The 19,347-nt window shown below is 37.8% G+C and overlaps 1 protein-coding gene across 1 annotated transcript in view; it reads right to left on the reverse strand.

Moving 5' to 3' along the window:
- LOC141785026 (transient receptor potential cation channel subfamily M member 4-like) overlaps window positions 1–19,347 on the reverse strand; it is a 21,128-nt gene continuing 1,781 nt past the window's right edge. The window contains exons 2-28 of the mRNA XM_074663095.1: window positions 18,436–18,497; window positions 18,129–18,306; window positions 17,715–17,895; window positions 13,056–13,225; window positions 12,755–12,932; window positions 11,354–11,418; window positions 11,026–11,259; window positions 10,140–10,242; window positions 9,097–9,218; window positions 8,714–8,995; window positions 8,536–8,637; window positions 8,317–8,445; window positions 8,098–8,227; window positions 7,878–8,023; window positions 6,987–7,099; window positions 6,771–6,887; window positions 6,634–6,683; window positions 6,318–6,556; window positions 6,122–6,237; window positions 5,812–5,944; window positions 4,135–4,309; window positions 3,880–4,045; window positions 3,612–3,793; window positions 3,375–3,507; window positions 3,202–3,274; window positions 522–615; window positions 1–380 (exon numbers count right to left, since the gene is read on the reverse strand). Of these exons, the coding sequence (XP_074519196.1) occupies window positions 358–380; window positions 522–615; window positions 3,202–3,274; window positions 3,375–3,507; window positions 3,612–3,793; window positions 3,880–4,045; window positions 4,135–4,309; window positions 5,812–5,944; window positions 6,122–6,237; window positions 6,318–6,556; window positions 6,634–6,683; window positions 6,771–6,887; window positions 6,987–7,099; window positions 7,878–8,023; window positions 8,098–8,227; window positions 8,317–8,445; window positions 8,536–8,637; window positions 8,714–8,995; window positions 9,097–9,218; window positions 10,140–10,242; window positions 11,026–11,259; window positions 11,354–11,418; window positions 12,755–12,932; window positions 13,056–13,225; window positions 17,715–17,895; window positions 18,129–18,306; window positions 18,436–18,497 (3,696 nt within the window). The 3' untranslated portion in view covers window positions 1–357. The remainder of the gene's footprint in view (window positions 381–521; window positions 616–3,201; window positions 3,275–3,374; window positions 3,508–3,611; window positions 3,794–3,879; window positions 4,046–4,134; window positions 4,310–5,811; window positions 5,945–6,121; window positions 6,238–6,317; window positions 6,557–6,633; window positions 6,684–6,770; window positions 6,888–6,986; window positions 7,100–7,877; window positions 8,024–8,097; window positions 8,228–8,316; window positions 8,446–8,535; window positions 8,638–8,713; window positions 8,996–9,096; window positions 9,219–10,139; window positions 10,243–11,025; window positions 11,260–11,353; window positions 11,419–12,754; window positions 12,933–13,055; window positions 13,226–17,714; window positions 17,896–18,128; window positions 18,307–18,435; window positions 18,498–19,347) is intronic.

Consider the following 19,347-nt stretch of genomic DNA (forward strand, 5'->3'; position numbering starts at 1 on the left):
TATTTGGCCAGAAGTCAAAAAGTAAAAAAGTATTTGTGCATTGACATTTGTCACAGGTTCATACTTTCGTTAAAACAGTAAAATACCAACCATAAAAAATGATTGACAGCCATCAGATTAAATCTACAGCAGTAAAAACATAATGAACAAAAAGGCAACTTAAGACATGCTGCATGATAAATCCATGCAGCTGACTTTGGCATTTAACAAACATTAATTGCACACTTTAATATCAGCTGTGTATTATTTTATACTTTAAAAAAAGAGACGTAGTTTCTCTCCTTTCACTCCTTTCAGTTAAAGCTTTTTGACCTTTTTTGTTTTTTCTGGGTGAGAGAAAGCATCACGTGAGCCGAATCAGGAGGAAGAGGGGAAAGCATCTGTGCAGAGGAAAGAGACAGTGAGTAACGTGCAAAGTCTGACAACAAATAATCAAATAAACGAGTCAAACAAGCTCAGTGAACACACGTGACACTCCAACTCATGACATGCAGCATGTAAAGATACACGTATGAAGGTACCTCTCAGTGTAGGAGGAGGCCGAGGAGGTTTGAACGTGCTGCCCTGAGCCAGAGTTTCAACGATCCAGCTGAGAGCGCTGGAGCAGTACTCCATCTGAGAGAGGGACCAGAAGAGTCAAAACCTTTTTTTTATGGGATTTTATGCTCCATACTTCCACCTTCTGCATGCTAAGCTAACTGGCTATAGTGTGGTATTTTCTAATGCTAAGCAGAAAGGGTTATTAAAGATGCAATGAGGAGGATTTGTGCACTGTGTCCTGATCTGCCACCCTGTGGCCTGGAGGCTCCACACACTGTCGTAAATGACTGTTAGCGAAGCGTGCGTTTGTTTTGGAATTAAATGGAGATAGGATTGAAACAAATTTTTTTTGTTCAAGACAACTTTTTACTGGATGTAAGGTATTTATCAGTAAAGTTATGTAGCCCTACGGTTTAAAACGTGACATCAAGCTAACGTTGTAGTAGCCGGCTATATATAGTGCTATCGACACTATATATTTACTATTTTATTGATAGACTCTCAAGTTTGAACAGACCACTGCAGAATAACTGCTGACTGTGGGTTGGAATGAACATTAGCACAAACTGATTAGCTTTAGCCTTTAGCTTGCGCTCTATCACTCTTCCATTTCTCTTTCTTCTGCTCTTCTGTCCTTTTTCTTTCTGACAGTTAGGCCCCTGTGTCCACCATCACTACAAAATTAATCACAGAAATCGTTTCAATATCAGCTCTAGTAATCTCATTTTACAGTGTGGATTACAATCAGGCATATATCTAGAAGGGAGATTTTTCTAAGACTTTCTAACTCCTTTCAGCCCTTTTTGCAAATGACCAAAGCTATGCAAGCTACTTTAACAAATGAGGGTGTTTTGCTCTCACAGCTGCTGTCTGCAGCAGTTAACAGAGGTTTTGCTTTCAGTCTTTTGCTAATAAAAGAGTTCAAATACCAACCTCAAATCTCCAACTGATGATATCGATATCAGAACACTGAGTCCCAGCCGTCATGATATGAGTTACCATGTTATATGTGGAGGGGTGACATTTATTCAACCTTCCTTAGGATAGAGTGACTCAGCTTACGTGCTGAGTCACTCTAAACCACGTGTCAAACTTAAGGCCCACAGGCCAAATGTGGCCCACCACAACATTTTTGTGGCCCACGAAAGCTTAAAAGGTCTGACCAGGACCATAAACTACATTTCCTGTGATGCCGACTGATTAAGTTACCAGAAGAGTGGCAGCATCCCGCCACTAGATGGCAGTGTTTTCACATCAAAACATTCCAAACTAGTGGAATTGAGAAACAAAACAATGATCCCAAAATGTCCAGGAAGTTGTTGCTGATTTGAGGCTGTTATAAGACAGATGGGAAGGGGAGTATATGTTTGTGCTTCAAGGAGAAAAACTGGTGTGTCTTTTGTGTTAAGAGGCTGTGGCGGTTGTCACAGAGTACAATCTACATCAGCATTTTGTGGTAGTGAAAGTAAGTTTTAATGTGGCAAAGAAAGTCTTTTTCAGTAGGTGCATTTTTGAGGTAGTAGCTGTTTTTATTTTACATTAAATGTAGTTACATTTAGCTACATTTTATAGTCTTACAGTTACATCTGGCCCTTGACAACCATTTTACACATAATTCACTAGCTTCTAACTGAGTTTACTTTTACTTATTTATCTATTTATTTAAATAAGTTTGGATCTTCTTCTTCTTAAAGGCGTATAGTCTTAACCTTTAGTTTAAATTATATTTATCTTTTTTATCGGTTTTGCCTTAATTATTTATCTTCTTATTTACTGCACTGCTACTTTCAGCTTTTTATTTTTGTATCTTAAAGTTTTAGTTTTACATCATTTTTTCCTTTACTGCTTTAGTCTTTTAATGGATATTATTATCGTCTTGGTTTTTTTTAATTTGTTTGTTCTTTTTCTAGTTTTGAGTTTAACATTTTTCTTAACTTTAGAGTTTCCTCATGAAGGTCTCCAGATAGCATTTCCACAGTTCCTCAGGTCATCTGCATGGGTTTTAATTAAATTGTGTTCACCTTGTGCACTAGGAGTGTGGGTTGGTGGGTTGGAGATGGAGGGTTGTGCATTGGTGTGTGTGTTCATGTGGGTTTATCAGGTCACTGATCAAAATTTTCCGGCCGATCAAGATCTTTAAAAAGCCTGACCTGCCGATACCGATTTGGGCCAAAACCAATTTTTAATTTTTATAACTGACAGCATATACCTACAATGTTCCAATCCTATTTTTTTGAAAATCATTGAAAAATACCTGTGAAACAAGAAAATCTTTATGTTTAAACTTAAACAACCAATAAAGTGACCTGAGCTTTAGGTCTCAGAGCAAAAAGCAACAATGGCTGGCTGTCAGACCTCCCTAGAGGTTTATAAGATCAGTTTCATATGTAAGGATGGGCCGATCACCAATCCCCCAAAATTGAGGAAATCAGCACCAATCGCTCATGTCTAGTTTGTTTGTTTTCTTTTCTTTTGTCAAGCACTTTGTGTTGCCACTGTTGCGCATGAAAAGTGTTTTATAAATAAAGTTTGATTGATTGATTGATTATGCTGATGCAGCCCTCAGTGAAAATGAGTTTGACACCCTTGCTCTATCCTACAGACATGAAGGCATCACGAAGACTCGATTGAAACAGATTTATGAGCGTCTGTAGTTTTTACCTCATTCTCCAGAGCCCTCAGCCTGTGGTCGAAGTCTCTGCTCTCTGTCAGATGTTTCATGACACCATCCACTCTGAAAAAAAAAAACAGGGGGACAGTAAGCTCAGCACAATAGGGTTTAAAGAAATATGTCATTTGTCTAAGCCGGTGTCAGTGTGAGAGGGTGTCCTCACTTCCCAGACATCCGTTTGAGCCTCTCTGAGTCGCTGCTTTTCTGGATTTTGTTCTGGGCTGTCAGAAAATCCTCCTTCTGGATGGTTTCCCACGTCATTAGCCTGTTAGCTGCTTTCCCTGTTAACTGCAAAACTAGCAGACAAAAAAGATAAAGATTTGTTTGATTCATTTATTTAATTTCCTGTACCAAGCAGGAAGGAGCTTGAAGGATGTTAGAGGTCTGTTTACAAACTGACCAAAGTGGTGGATCTTGATGGATGGCACCTTGCGAATGTTCCTCTTAATAAAGAGATTGATGTGTGACAGAATGATGAAAGGAGGAGCGAGGGAAGGCCGCGAGTGGTACTGAACGATCAGGTTGTAGCGCTGGAACTTCCAGTAGATGTCGCTGTTTGCCTGCACCTCAGAGAAAGTGTTGCTAAAGGGGACAGAGAAGAGGTCAGAGAAGATCAGCTCGAGGCCCAAAAATGACTCAGTGGAGCCACTGGTGGTCCTGTTGTTTACCTGAACATGGCGATGAGCAGGTTGATGAGGAGGATGTTTGTGACCAGAAGATAAACAACCAGCAGAATCACAACCAGCCAGTTACTGTACAGAACCCTGCACGGTTCGTCTCCGTTCTGGATCAGCGTCACGTTGTCTGTGCAGGGCATGTCCCAGTGTTTTCCCACTGCCATGCACATAAAACAGAAAAGGTCATTCATTTCCAGTCTCTCAGCTTCAAAACAAGACAAAATGTCCAAAGAAAAAAAGTCTTACCATCCATCTCTTCCACAGGAATCTGTCCGAAAATGTGCAGATACGGCCGGTAGAAAACCCGCCTGAAGATGCGGTCAAGCCGAGGGTCGTAGGAGTAAAGCAAAGCCTGATTGGCCACTCCGTATGCCATGAGCCACACCCCCAGGAAGAAGAGGAAGAAGAAGACGTCCTTCATCTGAACAGGAGGGAAAAGAGAAAAAACTGAAAAACTGAAATCTTATCAAGTGTTTTTTTTTATTTTTTAATGCCATCTTCAATGAACCTTAAGGCCAAAAATGCTTTAATCATAGACGATGGTTGAGGGGATCCTACTGTAGTTGAATCCACAGGACGCCATCAGACCAACCCTCAATAAATCTGCATTTACCCAAAGTCCCAAACTGGCTAGCTAGCATGCACCTAATTTATATCACAGGGATTAAAGACAAAACCAACAACTGAAAATTGTATCCATAGAAGAAAAACAAAAGCAGAGGTGTTTTCTATTTAGGAATAAAACTAAAACATTTTTTTCTTTTTTGAAACTAAATAATGACATTTTATCTCATTATTTTGACTTTTTATCTTGAAATTATGACTTGAGTTTCTCATAATTTCAACTTTTTATTTAAATTTGGACTTTTTATCTCACAATAATGATTCTTCATTACATAATTAAGATTTTTTTATTTCGTAAGTATGACTTTTATTTCTAATAATTTCAACTTTTCATCTCAGATTTCTTAATTTTTATCTCATAATTCCAACTTTTGGATCTTACAATTTCAAATTTTCATCTGATGATTTTGACTTCTTCTCTCATAGTTTTGAAATTTTATTAAAATTTAGACTTTTTATCTTACAATGAAGTCATTATCACATGATTATGAATTTTTATGTCATTATTTTGACTTTTTATGTCATAAGTGTGATTTTTGTTCCAAATAATTTTAATTTTTTTATATCACAATTTTGATTTTTTTAATCTCGTAATTATATATTTTATCTTACAATTATGACCCTTTTCCCTCATAATTTTAACTTTTTATCTTGTGGTTATGAATTTAAATCTCATGATTATGACTTTTTCTCAATATTATGAATTTTCGTCCCATTATTTTGATTTTTTTTTCAATATTTTCAACCTTTTATCTTACAATTGTGAATTTTCATCTAATGATTTCGACTTTTTATCTCATAATTTTGACTTTTTATGTCACAATTATTAGTGATCATTACATAGTTATGAATTCTTATCTCATAATTTTGACTTTTGTTTTATGACTCTTTTTTTTACAATTTAAACTTTTTATGTCACAATTTTGAATTTTCATCTCATTATTATGAATTTTATCTGAAATTATGACTTTTTTTCTCATAATTTCATTTTTTTTTTAAATTGGCGTAAATGGGCTACCATAGGTTATGGATTGATATTCTTCTGAGCAAATAAGACCCACCAGACACACCAGAGCTGAAAGTTAAAGTCCAGACATGACAGGCTGTGCAAGCTAATGCCGCTACTACAATAAGAGTCTCGTACACAGGGCAGATATCACTTAACAGATAAAAGTTTTTGACTTTGCCTACATAGAAGAAAACATATAACATTAACTTGTTCTGCCCCCAAAAATTGAAGACATTTGTGAAATTTTTAATGAATTTAAGACATTTTAAGACTTTTGAAGCATGTCTCACCATCTTTCCGACGATGATGATTTTTGGTCCCAGCTGTTTGTGGATGGCAAAGATGTGAATGAGACGGATGGTGAACACCATGTAGTCCACACACAGGATGTCTCTGCCGAACCCGTACGACCACTCAAACATCCTGGAACAGAGAGAAGCCCAGAGTGAGGCCAGTGCGCCACCTAGTGGTCAACTTGGGAAAATTTGTAAACAAGAAAAAATGTGAACATGTCTCTGTCATGTCTGAGATACGACCTTTAAGGCTTTGGTTTCAGGGGTTTGTGGTGATGCTACAGACTGTGTTCAACTGTTGTCTGACCTGCAGATCAATCCAATGATGAAGAGCGTGAAAGCGATGAGGTCACACTTGTTCCACACGTCCTGAATGTACAATCTGATCCTCTGGCGCCAAGTCTTCGTCCCCAGAAAGAACGTCTTGGAGAAGAAAAAACAATTTTCAGCTCACAGCGTCATGACTTCAAGTCTGTGAGGGGGAAAGTTTTGCCCACACTCACCTCCCTGATCTCCTCACACACGATGGTGAACACCCAGAAGTACAGCACATACTCGGTAATAGCCGGGCCTGCAGGCGGGGGAGGTGTGAAATCTACCAGCAGCACGTAGGCGAACAGCAGCAGGAAGAGGAAATACATCAGGACGTTCCCTAAAAACGAGGTAACGGGTGCGAACCAGAACTGGCGCCACCTGGACACGATGAATGGGCGCTTTGGTCGTTTGTGAGTGTGAGGTATGCCTGAAACAACAATCATGTGACATGAGTCTGAAGCTGAAACAGTCCTCATAGTGGTAAAAAGCTGAAAGAGGACTGACCTTTGATGGTTGCTGTTCTGGGAGAGTGAAATCCTTGAGCGTCGGCTTCACTGGAACAACACAGAAACATTTTTAACCAATCAAAACACAGAAAAACACTTTCCTACGTCTACATAAAGCTCTTTTTTGGCACTCACATGTGCTTGATGTCTGAGAAAGAGAAAATCGTTGTGCCGTAGAGGCTGTCACTGTCCCTGCCATGTGTGTCCTCATGAGGCTTCCCCTGCTCCTCTTGCTGATGCTCCTCTTCCTCCCTGCAGCATAGATGAAGGTTAACAATATCAGTGTGTTTCAAATCCTCTTAAGGCTACAAAAGAGAAATAACAACCTTGATACAAGGATGTGGAGTTTACCTGAAGGAGATGAGGTTGGTGTAGCAGAGGACAGGGCAGAAAAAGGTGAGAAGAAGCTTCCACACCTCCGTGTTCCTCTTCATGTCGCCCCACCAGATCTGTGACAGCAGAGACTGGAAGACAAGACACAGCATCAGCAGTTTAGAGATGAATATCAAGTGAATGTGGCTCATATGTGCATATGTATGTAAACATATTGTATATATTTGGCTAGGCACCACCCTAATGGGCGTAGTTGCCTGTTGCAGCAGCTTCTTTGTCCGTTTCTTGTATTTTATTCATCTTTGTATTTGGAGTGGATCATTTCCTTGTGTGGTTCATTTGTTGGTCACGGACACCAAACTGGTTTTGTCTTCAGTGATATTTTTACTATTTTTTTCTCCTGTGTTTGTCTGGAGATCCTACATGTCACCATAGCTGCATTGTTCACATGTGAAATCAGCTGTTAACAGCCTGTAGCATGTCAGTGCTAACTGGTGCAAGGCCAGATGTTTCCCACAAGGTGAGGATGACATGCTGGTTCTCAGGTGTGAGCTAAGAAGTGAAGACATGGACCTGTCCTTCCATCCATCGTTATTGGGAACATAAGATCTATCTCCAATAAGATGGACAAGCTAACTGTGCTAACTCAGCAACAGAGAGAATACTAGAAGGCAGATTAGCATCATGCTATTCACTGACATGGCTAACAGAGCTAACCAAGGCCACATTGGAAGAGCTTCACCTGCTGTGAGCAGACAGGATCCAGGAGACAGAGACTGAACAGACTGCTGAAGAAGCTCAGTCCTGGACACTTGGTTTTTTAATAGAACTGCATTGCGATAATAGCATATTTTCCCAGCCCTACTTCCTTATATCAGCCCCACACGAGGAATGAAAACGTAGACACACCTGCACTCCGTCATGGCTGAAGAAAAGGCGTGCGTCGGCGCCCGTGCCCATCTGGAGGCAGGTGGTGCCTCCCCAAACAGGAGACTTCCTGATCAGCAGGGTGAAAGAGCGACTCTCGTTGCTGCGGTAGCACGAGCTGAAGACGTCTGAGGAGGAGAGGTCAACATTCAATGAAAGTTCAGGAAAGGAAATTTATTTTCTGACACTATCCAAAAATTACCATGTGCCAGGTTCTCAAACTTCTGAGCCAGCTCCTTCATGGAGAGTTTGGTCTCAGTCTCGACCTCCAGCTTGGAGAGTTCCCTCAGGATCTTACAGCCACTCAGAGCGCTCAGCACTGACTCGCCTGCCTGAGGAAGACGCGATGAAAGTCAGGGTTTAAATCTTTGTGGAGAGATGTAAAAGATACAAAGAAAGGTTGTCATGTTTGTTGTTTTACCATTTCCCAGAAGAAGGTAGCCATCTCGCTACGGTTCTGCAGGACGGCCCAGATGAAGAGAGAAGCCCAGGGGTAGAGGCAGCGTTTGCTCCCATACAGGCATTCTCCAGACAGCAGAGTACTGGCCCTCTATGATTCATAGAAGAAGAAGAAGACTGTTAAAGACGTAACTGTGACAGACAAAGCATAGATCCTTCTGTTAGTAAAAGTTGAGCGTACCCTCAAAGCTCTCCTTTTCGATGAGGTCATCTCTAAACCTATGGCGTCATAGTAAAACGGCTGACAGACATCACCCATCAACAGCTCCAGGACACCTGACACCTGAGAAAAAAGGAAAGTATAAAAATCAGCTTTTTTCTTCTTGATGATGTAAAATTTCAGGGTGTAGGAAATCCACCTCAAACAGGCTGATCTTCCTTGCAGTGCTGCTCTTTGTCTTCTCTGGAGACTCCTGTGCGTTTGAGGTTGTCGTGGGCGCTGCAGTCCCCAGCCGCAAAACCAGGCGGCGCTGAAGCAGCTGGTAAAGCAAAGTGCCGTCTGGCACAGAGCGGTACAGGTTCTCCAGCCTCCCGTACGTCAGGTAGTCCAGGATGTTGAGTCCATTCTCAGTGAAGAGGCGCACAAACTGAGGCTTGTCGTTGATCAGAGCGTCTGTCATGGAGTCCTCCAAATCTTCGTACTATTTGATTTAAGAAATATATTTTAAAGAAATCCAAAACAGAATGCTTCATAGGTTTTTTCTGAGAGCATGTATTTCTCTGAGAGATGTTTCATCCTCACCCTCCACTGGATGTCTCCGTTGAAGAGTTCACTCTTAGCGATGTCGACCCTGTTCCAAGTGACCGCCAGCTTCAGCTCTTCGTTGTAAGGGCTGGCGTCCACTGAGGCGCGATGCTTGCTAGCTGAAAAACACAAAACCAGTCATACAATCATATCTTCATTTTATATTTTATTGTTAATATTGTAAGTGTAGTAAGGAACTGGTTTTCATTTTATTAAAAAAAATCTGTCTGTGGATAAACATATGTATATTAGTTTTCTCATTTATGGTTCTAAATTTTTTGTTAATAATTTATTTGAAGTTTTTTTAGAACAATTGGTATCATTTAACTCCATTTCATTTTCCATTTTTATTTTATTTATTTATTTTTATCATTTTTATTTTTTCCCTTTTTTATGAAATGGAAAAAAAATCTTAATTTTTTATACGTTTATTCTTTATTTTTGATTATATATATATATATATATATATATATATATATATATATATATATATATATATATATATATATATATTTTTTTTTATTTATTTATTTATTTATTTATTTATTTATTTCTATATTTATATAAAAAATATATAATAGATAAATAAATATATATAATTAATAAATAAGGGGAAAACAAAAATTATATAATATTTTTTTAGAATTTTTATTTTTTCCCCTTTATATATATATATATATATATACATATATTTATTAATATATTTATTAATATATTTATATAAAAATGGATATAATAAATAAATAAATATATATATATAATAAATAAATAAGGGGAAAACAAAAATTATATATATATATATATATATATATATATATATATATATATATATATATATAAAATTTTATTATAATTTTTATTTTTTCCCCTTTTTTGTAAAATGGAAAAAAAATGAACTGACAAAAAAAGAGGGGAAAAAAACAGGAAAAGTTGTATTGAAGACGTATCGAACAAGTGGTATAATGATACATTATTTTAATAAAAAAGAAAGATCTGGTATTGAAGATGGTTTATAAATTCATTAGCTATTTTTTCATTACCTCCCACCAAAGCTTTAAGCAGGACTGTGTCAAAGTCATTCGGACCCTCCTGCTCTCCGTGGTAGATAGTGATGAAGTCCCTGTTTTGGTAGATGCTCAGAACCTGCAGACACAGGTTGATAATTAAAAGTTAAGTTTAACATAAGTTCAGAATTACCAGAATAATTTACGGTTAACTGATGGTGATGTAGAAAAAACTCTGACAAGGTGAGCACAAGACCCCGAGATTCAGTTCAGCACAACCCCTGCCAGATTAAGTCAATATCTAGTCAGTCTCTGGTTCAACCGTTAGCCAATCACAGCACAGCTAACACTGTTTGGGCACTGATTAGTTCAGTAATTGAATAAGAGCATCAATAACCAGATACAGGAACAATTTCAACATTTCACTGAGAGGAACTTTACAGAAGGGGAAGAGAATTTCAGTTTCTGTTTAAGGAAAACTACGGCCTTCCCAGAAAATAAAGTTATTAATTTAATTCAACACAGTTGCTCTTTGACAGCTTTAACATTTCACTTTCTGAAAACTGAAAGCTTTGACCTCAACGGTTTCAGTTTCCAGATATCTGGGTCGTTCTGAGACAGGAAGTAGTTTGAGGAAACGTCTTAATTTTGCAGAACTGAGATACCCAAGAAAATCACTTCAGTAATTGAAATTTGCTGGATGGTATGAAGTTATACTCAAAAGTGCATATTATTGGGAATACCCCTTTAAAAGAAGTGAAAGAAAATCTGGATCTTTGAAGATTAGAAGAAACAAAAGGAGATGGAGAAAACCCTTGAGATGACTGGATTTATTATTTGAAGTATAGCCAGACGCTCGCACAGCTTCTTCCTGCAAGCCTGACAACAACAACAACAAAGAAAACACTAAATCCATACTGACCCGTTCAACCAGTTTGTCTGGCTCTGTTTCAGAAGGGAAATGCTTCTTAACCCGTTCTGCAACCCTGTCCTTCAGATCCACGCTGGGACCAGCTTCACTGTCACCCTCGCCTGAGGACTGAACCACCGGGGCTGACGACAGGTTCTCCAAGACGTCACTCAGGAAGTCGGCCAGGCCTCCTGAGCCGGCCAGCACCAGCCAGGGCATGGAGTTCTTCAGAGACAGATCCACTCTCTGACAGGAGTGAGGGAAGAGAAAAGAGTGACTTTTATACCAACGAAGGCATTAAACTGTCTTTATAATGTCCTCAACAAAGACAAATCTTTACCTCCAGCATGCTTGTGTCTCCTGATATCAGCATACAGAGGACAGGAATGTCAATGCTGCCACTGCCTATTCAAACAAACACACAAAACATTTCTATTCAATCATTTTTCTTCTGACTGCCTCCTTTTTTAATAATGCTACACTGCATCTTAAGTAAAAATTGTCTTGTTACACTCGTCCCCCTTCTCAACTAACCTTGTGGGGAACATCAGACCTAGCACCAGTTAGCATCGACATGCTACAGGCTGCTAACGGCTGATTTCACATGTAAACAATGCAGCCATGGTTACATGTAGGATCTCAAGACAAACACAGGAGCAAAAATAGTAAAACTGTCACTGAAGAAAAAAAACAGTTTGGTGTCCACGACCAAAAACGAACCATACAAAGTAATGACCCATTCTAAATGCAAAAATGACGAAAAAGAGACGAAAAAATGACAAGAAACTTGTTGCAAGTTATTTTGAGACAAAAATGATGTCTGAATTGTTTGAAACAAGTAAAGAAAAAATCAGCCAGTAGAACAAGAAAAATTTTTGCTATGCTATTTTTGCTATTGTATATGCTATTCTTGCGATTCAATTCTATTATGATTTTTGGGGCGGCAATTCAATTTATATTGCGATTCTTCCAGATTTATGGTTTTTAGTTTAATGATGATGATGATGTCTACAGACAGTACCAGGAGCCATATTTTCCCATAAAATGCACATCACATGAGTCAGAGAGAAACATTTCGCCCTCTGCTGGAGAAAAGTGGTTATTTTCCAATCCAGTTTATAAACAAAGACTGAAATGAAGAATCTGAATTTTGAAAAAAATGAGTTTTTGACAAAGAACCCTGATTTTGATATTGCCAAAAAAAAAACTCCCAATATATCATTTAAATTTTTTTCTCCCACTCCTAATTCAGACCTCATTTGCATCTTTAAATGACTTGAAATAAGACATTTTTCTGGATTGGTCAGGTGAATGTGGCTCATATTAAGTCTAAAAAGACATTTTCTGCTGAAAATAAGACGAAAACACTTGATAAGATTTCAGTTTCTTGCGGTGTAGCATTCTTGGCACAGTCCAGCTACATATATTTGCTGTAATGCATCTTGAAGCATCTCTGCTACATTGCAGACAGATCCCAGCCTGATATTACACGTCGTGGAGTCAGGAATCACACACATGCAGCAGCATGCAGAGGTTTTCCTCCAGAGCATCGTGTTACCATCAGACGCATTAACAAGAGATCACCACAAGAAGGAGGAAGAGCGTGTAACAAGTAGGAACAAGCTCGTGTTTACACATAAAAACACATTCTTCCAACGTTACCTCAGGGTTGACTTTCTTTACTCGTGACTATCATGAAACTAAGAGTAGTGTTTTCATGCTTCATTGTTTTGTCTCTCACCCCAGATCCCTGTGCGCTGATGGGAGATGTAGTCCTCCAGTTTGGCCCTGAGCCCCGTCTCTCCTCCTCTGCGTCCCACACTCCCATCGTCCACCAGCAGGAAGGCCTGGTAGTTATTGTCGAGGCAGCAGGAGTCCCGGGACGGGTTCTGGACGTAATATTTAGCAGGAAAGCTCCCCTGTGAGAAGAAGAATGGAGAATTATGACGATCAGGGGCCTTCTGTTGGCTCTTTAGGACATCCTTTTGTGTTTTTAATCAGTCATGATGAAGGCTAATGTGTGATTACAGTGGCTGAACAACCTGAGCGTTGACCAGCTGCTCTCTGTTGTGCACCAGGCCCCAGGGAGCGATGCCCAGCGCCACCACCTTATTGAGGGAGACGGACGAGGCAGCGGTGGCATGATCCCTCACCGCCTCTCCAACACACCTGCCAACACCTTCGCGCAGGCCGGCTGTCAGGATCCACGCTCCTGAAGTAGGGACAAGTACAGGAAAAAAAGAGGAGAAAGAGGAGGCGTTTGGTTAAAGCTCTTCTGTGGTTAGGTTGGTGTCTTAGCAGATCTTACTTTCCCCCAACAATCACTTTAAACATTTAGAGCAAATCTGGAGTTTTAAAACGTCTTTTACTGCAGTTTGTGGCTCATAACTTCACCTGACTCTGACCACGGTGGTTTTAGACATTAAAAATGAGCTGCTCAGAGATCTTCACTCTTGTGGCTCTTTGTCTTGTTAGGCTTTTTATGTCATAAACACTGGTTTTAATTTCAAATCCATTTCATATAACTACAAATCTTTTCTTCTAAGCTTTAAGACATTGATTGGCTGTTAAAAAGTGGGTTAGGGTTACATTTTTCTGGATCCTTTTGTGTGATTGTGCTTGTGGCGCAACACTTTAGTCCGACTTTAATGTTATACTCCCTTTCAGCAGACTGTCTGCTACAATTTGGTGTTAGTTGCAGGTTTGTAAGATAATTTGTTTCCTGACAATGATGAAAATTATGACCCAGTCAAGGTTATAATAGTTTTGGATTTGTCATTATAGTTTAATTTTAATTAGTTTTAAAGCGGGCATTCTAGTTTTGAATTAGTTTTGATTTTTGCAACAAGGCTTAGTTTTAGTTTTAGTTTAGTTTCAGTTTAGTTTTAGTTTTTTCATACCTTATTAACCAGGTGCAGGATTCAAAAAGGTCAGCGTAAATATTTTTTAATACTGTTTATTTTCAAGTCTAACCTAGTGCTCACTGCTCAGTCAATGCTGTTACTGAACTGTTGGCTGCTGCCTTAAACACAAGAAAATAATAGAAACTTAATATAAAAAATATAAACATAAATTCATGAATTATATAAAAATAATGTTAACATAAATTACATAAAAAATAATATAAATATAAATTATATGAAACAATATAATATGAGCTTTAATACTTAGAAACTTTGATTCTGTAAATAATAAATAATAAAGTCAGACTCACATGAAATTAAACTATTACAGATGCTCTGATTCATTGCTCTACTACGTTTCGTTGCAGCACAGCGCACAGCCAGTCAATGCAGTAAATAAGCTCGTCCCAGTACGTCGCTATGATGGTGCCGTACGACACTGACAACTGCCGAAAACTGTAGTAAAATTGGTTGGGAAAATGTGTTGGATTAATTTAAATTGTAAAGGCTGTTAATATTGTCAGAAACGATAACTTAGGACATTTTGTCTATCATTTTGGTTAGTTCCAGTTAGTTTTGTGAACACAAGATACAGGTTTAGTTTACGTATCGTTTTTGTTTTCTTTTCTAATTTTTATAAGTTTGAGTTAACTGCAATGTATTTTAGATTTTAGTTTTCCTTTTAAGTTTCGTTTTAATTAACTGTTATAACCTTGGATGCAGTACATATTTCATATTATGGATCTTAGTATCTAGAATATTGGCAGGATCTGGATCGTACTTTTACATCTGTTAGAAATTATGGTGACCTTGTCTTGTGTTGTTATGCAAAGCAATCCGACCATTTATGGTGGAGTTATATACACATATGGTGAAAATGGTCTTATCTCACAATGCTTAAGAATCCTTTAAAAAAGTTCTAGATCCAGACGGTGATCTGGATCACTTCCAAAATGTAATCACTTCTTCCTTATCCCATTTTGAACATTTCCTGAAAATTTCATCAAGATTCATTTGTTATTTTTTGAGTTGGCAGAGGTAATAAATAGTTTTCATCAGCGTCATGTTTCAAAGGAATTCAACAGAAAGTAAAATAATGAAAAGAATTCACTGTCTGTTAAGAAAAGGGAAATGTGAGTCCTACATCAAAAAAGAAACATTTGAACACCACAGGAGTAAACTCAGATCATGATATGAAGCCATGTGCAGGATTTTACAGTATAAAAACAGCAGCAGAGCTCTGTGCTTTCCTAACAATCATGTTTGTGCTGAAGCCGAGCAGCAGCAACCTAAATGTTTTTAAATGTGCCTCATTATCCTCGCTTTGATCCAGGTCCACTGAGAGGCCAGAACAGTTACATCTGACCTCCGATAGCGGGAGATCAGTATCACTTTGTGCCACCTGCTACTGGCACAGCAGTTCAGAGGAAAAGGCCATTGTGCAACCACATTAAGATACGAGCCCCTGGGAGTCACACAGAGTCAATACACCACTACATTTTGTAACAGCTGTATTTTCCCTGAACCACAATGACTCAGTTACGTATCTTCCAGGTCAGTTGATTCATTATTTAACACTTTTAGCCAGTTACTTAGAAAAGTTTATGAAATTTGAGGAAGAATGACAGGAATAAATTAAAAAAAGGGAAATTATGAGAAGGGGTTTACCCTAAATGCTGTTTTAAGGAAAGGCAAAGTTGATGACGTTTGTTTTGAGGTCAGCACTGTAAAACATGAGGAAAGCAGTAACAGATGTAGCTTTAAAGATATCGAAACATTTAAGATTCCTGCCATGAGGTTTTTAAAAACATGATACATTTTCACAGGACTGATGATCTTATGAATAGGGTGTGTAAGCATCGTGAATATGAGGTCATATTAACTGACTGTAACTTAGTGTAGCCAGGAGGAGAGATGCTACATGCTAAACTGCATGTCTCAAAGTGCTGACTCATTATCAAAGAAAATAATGACACAGCATCCTGCACGTAGAATCCAGACATAGACACGCAAATTATTTTATTATTGTCTGGTTCACACTTGTATCATAAGCCCCACCTGCATGCACTCAGATAGAGTCATTCAGATAGATGCTGAAACCTGTGCTACTACATGACTGCTATCATGTGCTTGTAGCTGTTGTTATTTTGTTTTAATCAATACGTTTTTATTCTTTATTTTTTGTTGGAAAAGACATTTTCATTTATATATAATTAAGCATTTCTTATACAAAGTCCTTTTCCAGTCTTTTATAGTTACACATATGTACAATTTTGTGCATCTTCTTCAAAAATATACAGTTGATTATATTCAATATTGCTGTTTACATTTTAAATTTGTGTAAATCTCATTCTAACATCCACATATGTTACCTCACTTATAGAAATGAATAACTTTAATTTTTTTTTTAACTATTGTGCTTTGTATGTTTGTCTTTCTTGTTTATCTTGTTTATCTTCTTGCTTATTTTTTTTACCTCTTCTTAATTGGACTCCTCTTGCCTTCCCTCAAGTCTTACCTTATTTCAATGTGCATAATTAATTCTGTTTTGTTTTGTTTTTCTGCAAGATATTGAATACTTAAGAGAAAGGGAAGAGGATCTTGGTGAAGGAAGAAATTATGAATTTTTTCTTGCTTTTTTAATTATTATTTTATTTTATTTATTTATCCTTTTTCATAAGTCACACCGAGCCATGATATTCTAATATTACTTCTAGTTATTTTACAAAAATGTAAAATATTGTCATATTTCACAGTATTTTACAAAAATGTAAAATATTGTCATCCTTGGGTTGAATTTAAAAAGATTTGTATTGAAGGTAAAACATGATGACAATAAAAAGTATTTAAAAAATGAATAACTGTGCACAAACAAACAAAGGGAGTTTACATTTACATTGTGTCTCTTAGAAGGTTGGAGAAGAGTAACTGATAGTGGGGTCAGACAAAGTCTGCTCTTAATGGGGTGCAAGTGTTGTCAATTTGTCATAATTTATGTTTATAATTCATGCTAAATATGTAATCCATGTTAAATAATGTAGTGTTATAGATAAATAGGTTAAGTTATAAATGAGTTAAAAAACTATGTTTCAAAAAGGAACTTAAGTTCGGCATTTTTTGGTTCCGCTACAGCAGTATTGTGAGACGGACGCATGATATCTTATATATACAATCTGTGAACTGTCAGATTTTCCAGAAGCAAGAAAAGAAGAAGATTCATCAAAGACTGTTTTTACAACAAGGGGTCAACGAGGTAGTGCCTCACCTGTTTGTGTTTATGTTCGTATTTTATTTGTGATATTATATCGTGCAGTTTATGACACATTTTTGTACTTGATAGTTTCAGTTCTCACGGCTTAAAGGTATCAACATCTCAGTGTCTCGTGCTACAAGACAGCACTGAATAAACGCCTGTTTTGAAGGAACCAACCTGCATCAATTGTTTGATGAAGGTTGTTGAACTCAGTAGTGTTTGAGTGTTAAATAATTTTTCAAGTGTTTTGGATATCCTCCCATTACAAATTCTGTTTGGGCCCCAGAAGACATGAAAATGATTTTCCAACCCCGAACAACACTGTTTTCCAATACTTTAAAAAAAAAATGTGATTTTTAAAACTATTACTAGTTTATTTCTAACAATCTAGACGACATTATTTGTTTAAAGTGGTCGAATTGATCCAGAACTTTGAGCCCACTGTTGTGAAGTGATTGTGTCAACACTCTGTCTGAGTTTCACAATGCCACTCACTAGCACGTAACCTCTGACCCCCTTTTTGTTCCATCTCATTACTGGTTTACCTGTGCTTTGTGAAGCTTTCACCAGCCCCTGCCTGAGCACCTCCCGCACCCAGGTCTTCACCTTCGTCCTGCCTTCTCCACCCACCACAGAAACCACGAGGTTTGGGGAGGGGAGACCCCAGTGGGCTGTCATTAGGGTGTACACCATAGAAGGTGGAGTGTCCCATGACAGACGCAGGTACTGGTTTTGCAAAAAGAGACAAGACTAACTTATAAATGTGATAAAATAAACAGCAATTCTTTGAGAACTTGACAAACTTTGACAGAAAGACAGAGAAATATCACATCAATGTTATACCAAGATTATATGTTATTATTATTGGTGCATTTCTTTGTTTACCTTTGTGAATAAGTAAAAAATATATTAAAAGAAAAATCAGGCATTTAATGAGAGAAAATCTGTCATGCACCCACATAGCTGTGTCTCTTGCTTGCTCCTGCAAACTGCAGCTCTCCAAAGGCATCAGTTGGGTATTCAGACGAGTGCTGGGCACTGTCCCAGTGGTTGACAATGGCTGAGCTGAAGTAGTCACCCAAGGCCACGGAAGCGTGAGCATCTCTGGCCCCCCCACACTGACACAAAGCGCCATTACTGAGAGAGGTGACAGGATGACACGTGATATGTGGGGAAAAAAAAAAGAGATCATCTCATTAGCATCCCCACAGTCAACAAAGAGACATCGCTATCACTGAGGAATGTGCCACACAGAGGAGACAGTACCTGAAAGAATCCTCTACAAAGGTGGTGCATACTCTCTTCTTGATGATTTTGGGGATCCAGCTCTGAAAATATTGAACAGATCATTAAATAGAGTTCACAGACAGATAAAGCGAAAGGAGGTTGAATTCCCATACCCTTGTACGCCTGGAAATCATTTGACTGCAGCGTGTAGTAAACTTCTCCAGAAAGAACAGTTGACTTTGGCTCTGAGAGAAACCTGGTGATACTTTGGTGAGGTATGCTGGGCTTTAACACCTGACTGTGACTTCTGAGTAGCTGCTGTAATTTCAGCTCCAGTTCATGGGAAGGAGCATGAGAGTGTGTTTCATGTGTGCACACAGGCTCCTACTCAAAACATGTAACTTTAGTGTCCCTTACAAAAAAGAAGTTTATTAAAGTATGCTATTAGTATACTTATTTTCAAGACAGTACACTTTCAGTTTACTTTCCATGTACTTATCCCAGGTATACTTAACAAAGTAATGCGTAAGCATACTTAGATTATACTTAAAAGTATATTTAAAAGTCTAAGTATACTTAACCTATAGTTAAAAGTATAAAGAAAGTCTAAGTATACTTGGCTTTAACTGAGAAGTATAAGGAAAAGTCTGTGTATTTGGCATATACTTAACCTTTTGATCAAGACATACAAAGGAAAAGTATAGTGAGTACTCAAACTTACATGCCTAACGTTCAAGTGAATTTGGGTTGTACCTGCGCCTATTCTATTCTGTGCTTATTCTATTCTTTTATTTTTAGGTTCGAAAACAATAAATAAAAACTCAAATATAAGTATGATGTTAAATTCACTTAAGAAGAACTTCAGAGTATACTTACAGTTTAAAAACTATTAAACTAGCAGCGTATTGAATTTTTTTTTTACTATATTGAAACTTGAAGTAAACTTCAGAG

The sequence above is a fragment of the Halichoeres trimaculatus genome, unplaced genomic scaffold (genome assembly GCF_033239565.1).
Source record: "Halichoeres trimaculatus isolate MK-OKI-2021-1 unplaced genomic scaffold, fHalTri1.1 fHalTri1_scaffold_23, whole genome shotgun sequence".
NCBI classification, from domain to species: domain Eukaryota; kingdom Metazoa; phylum Chordata; class Actinopteri; order Labriformes; family Labridae; genus Halichoeres; species Halichoeres trimaculatus.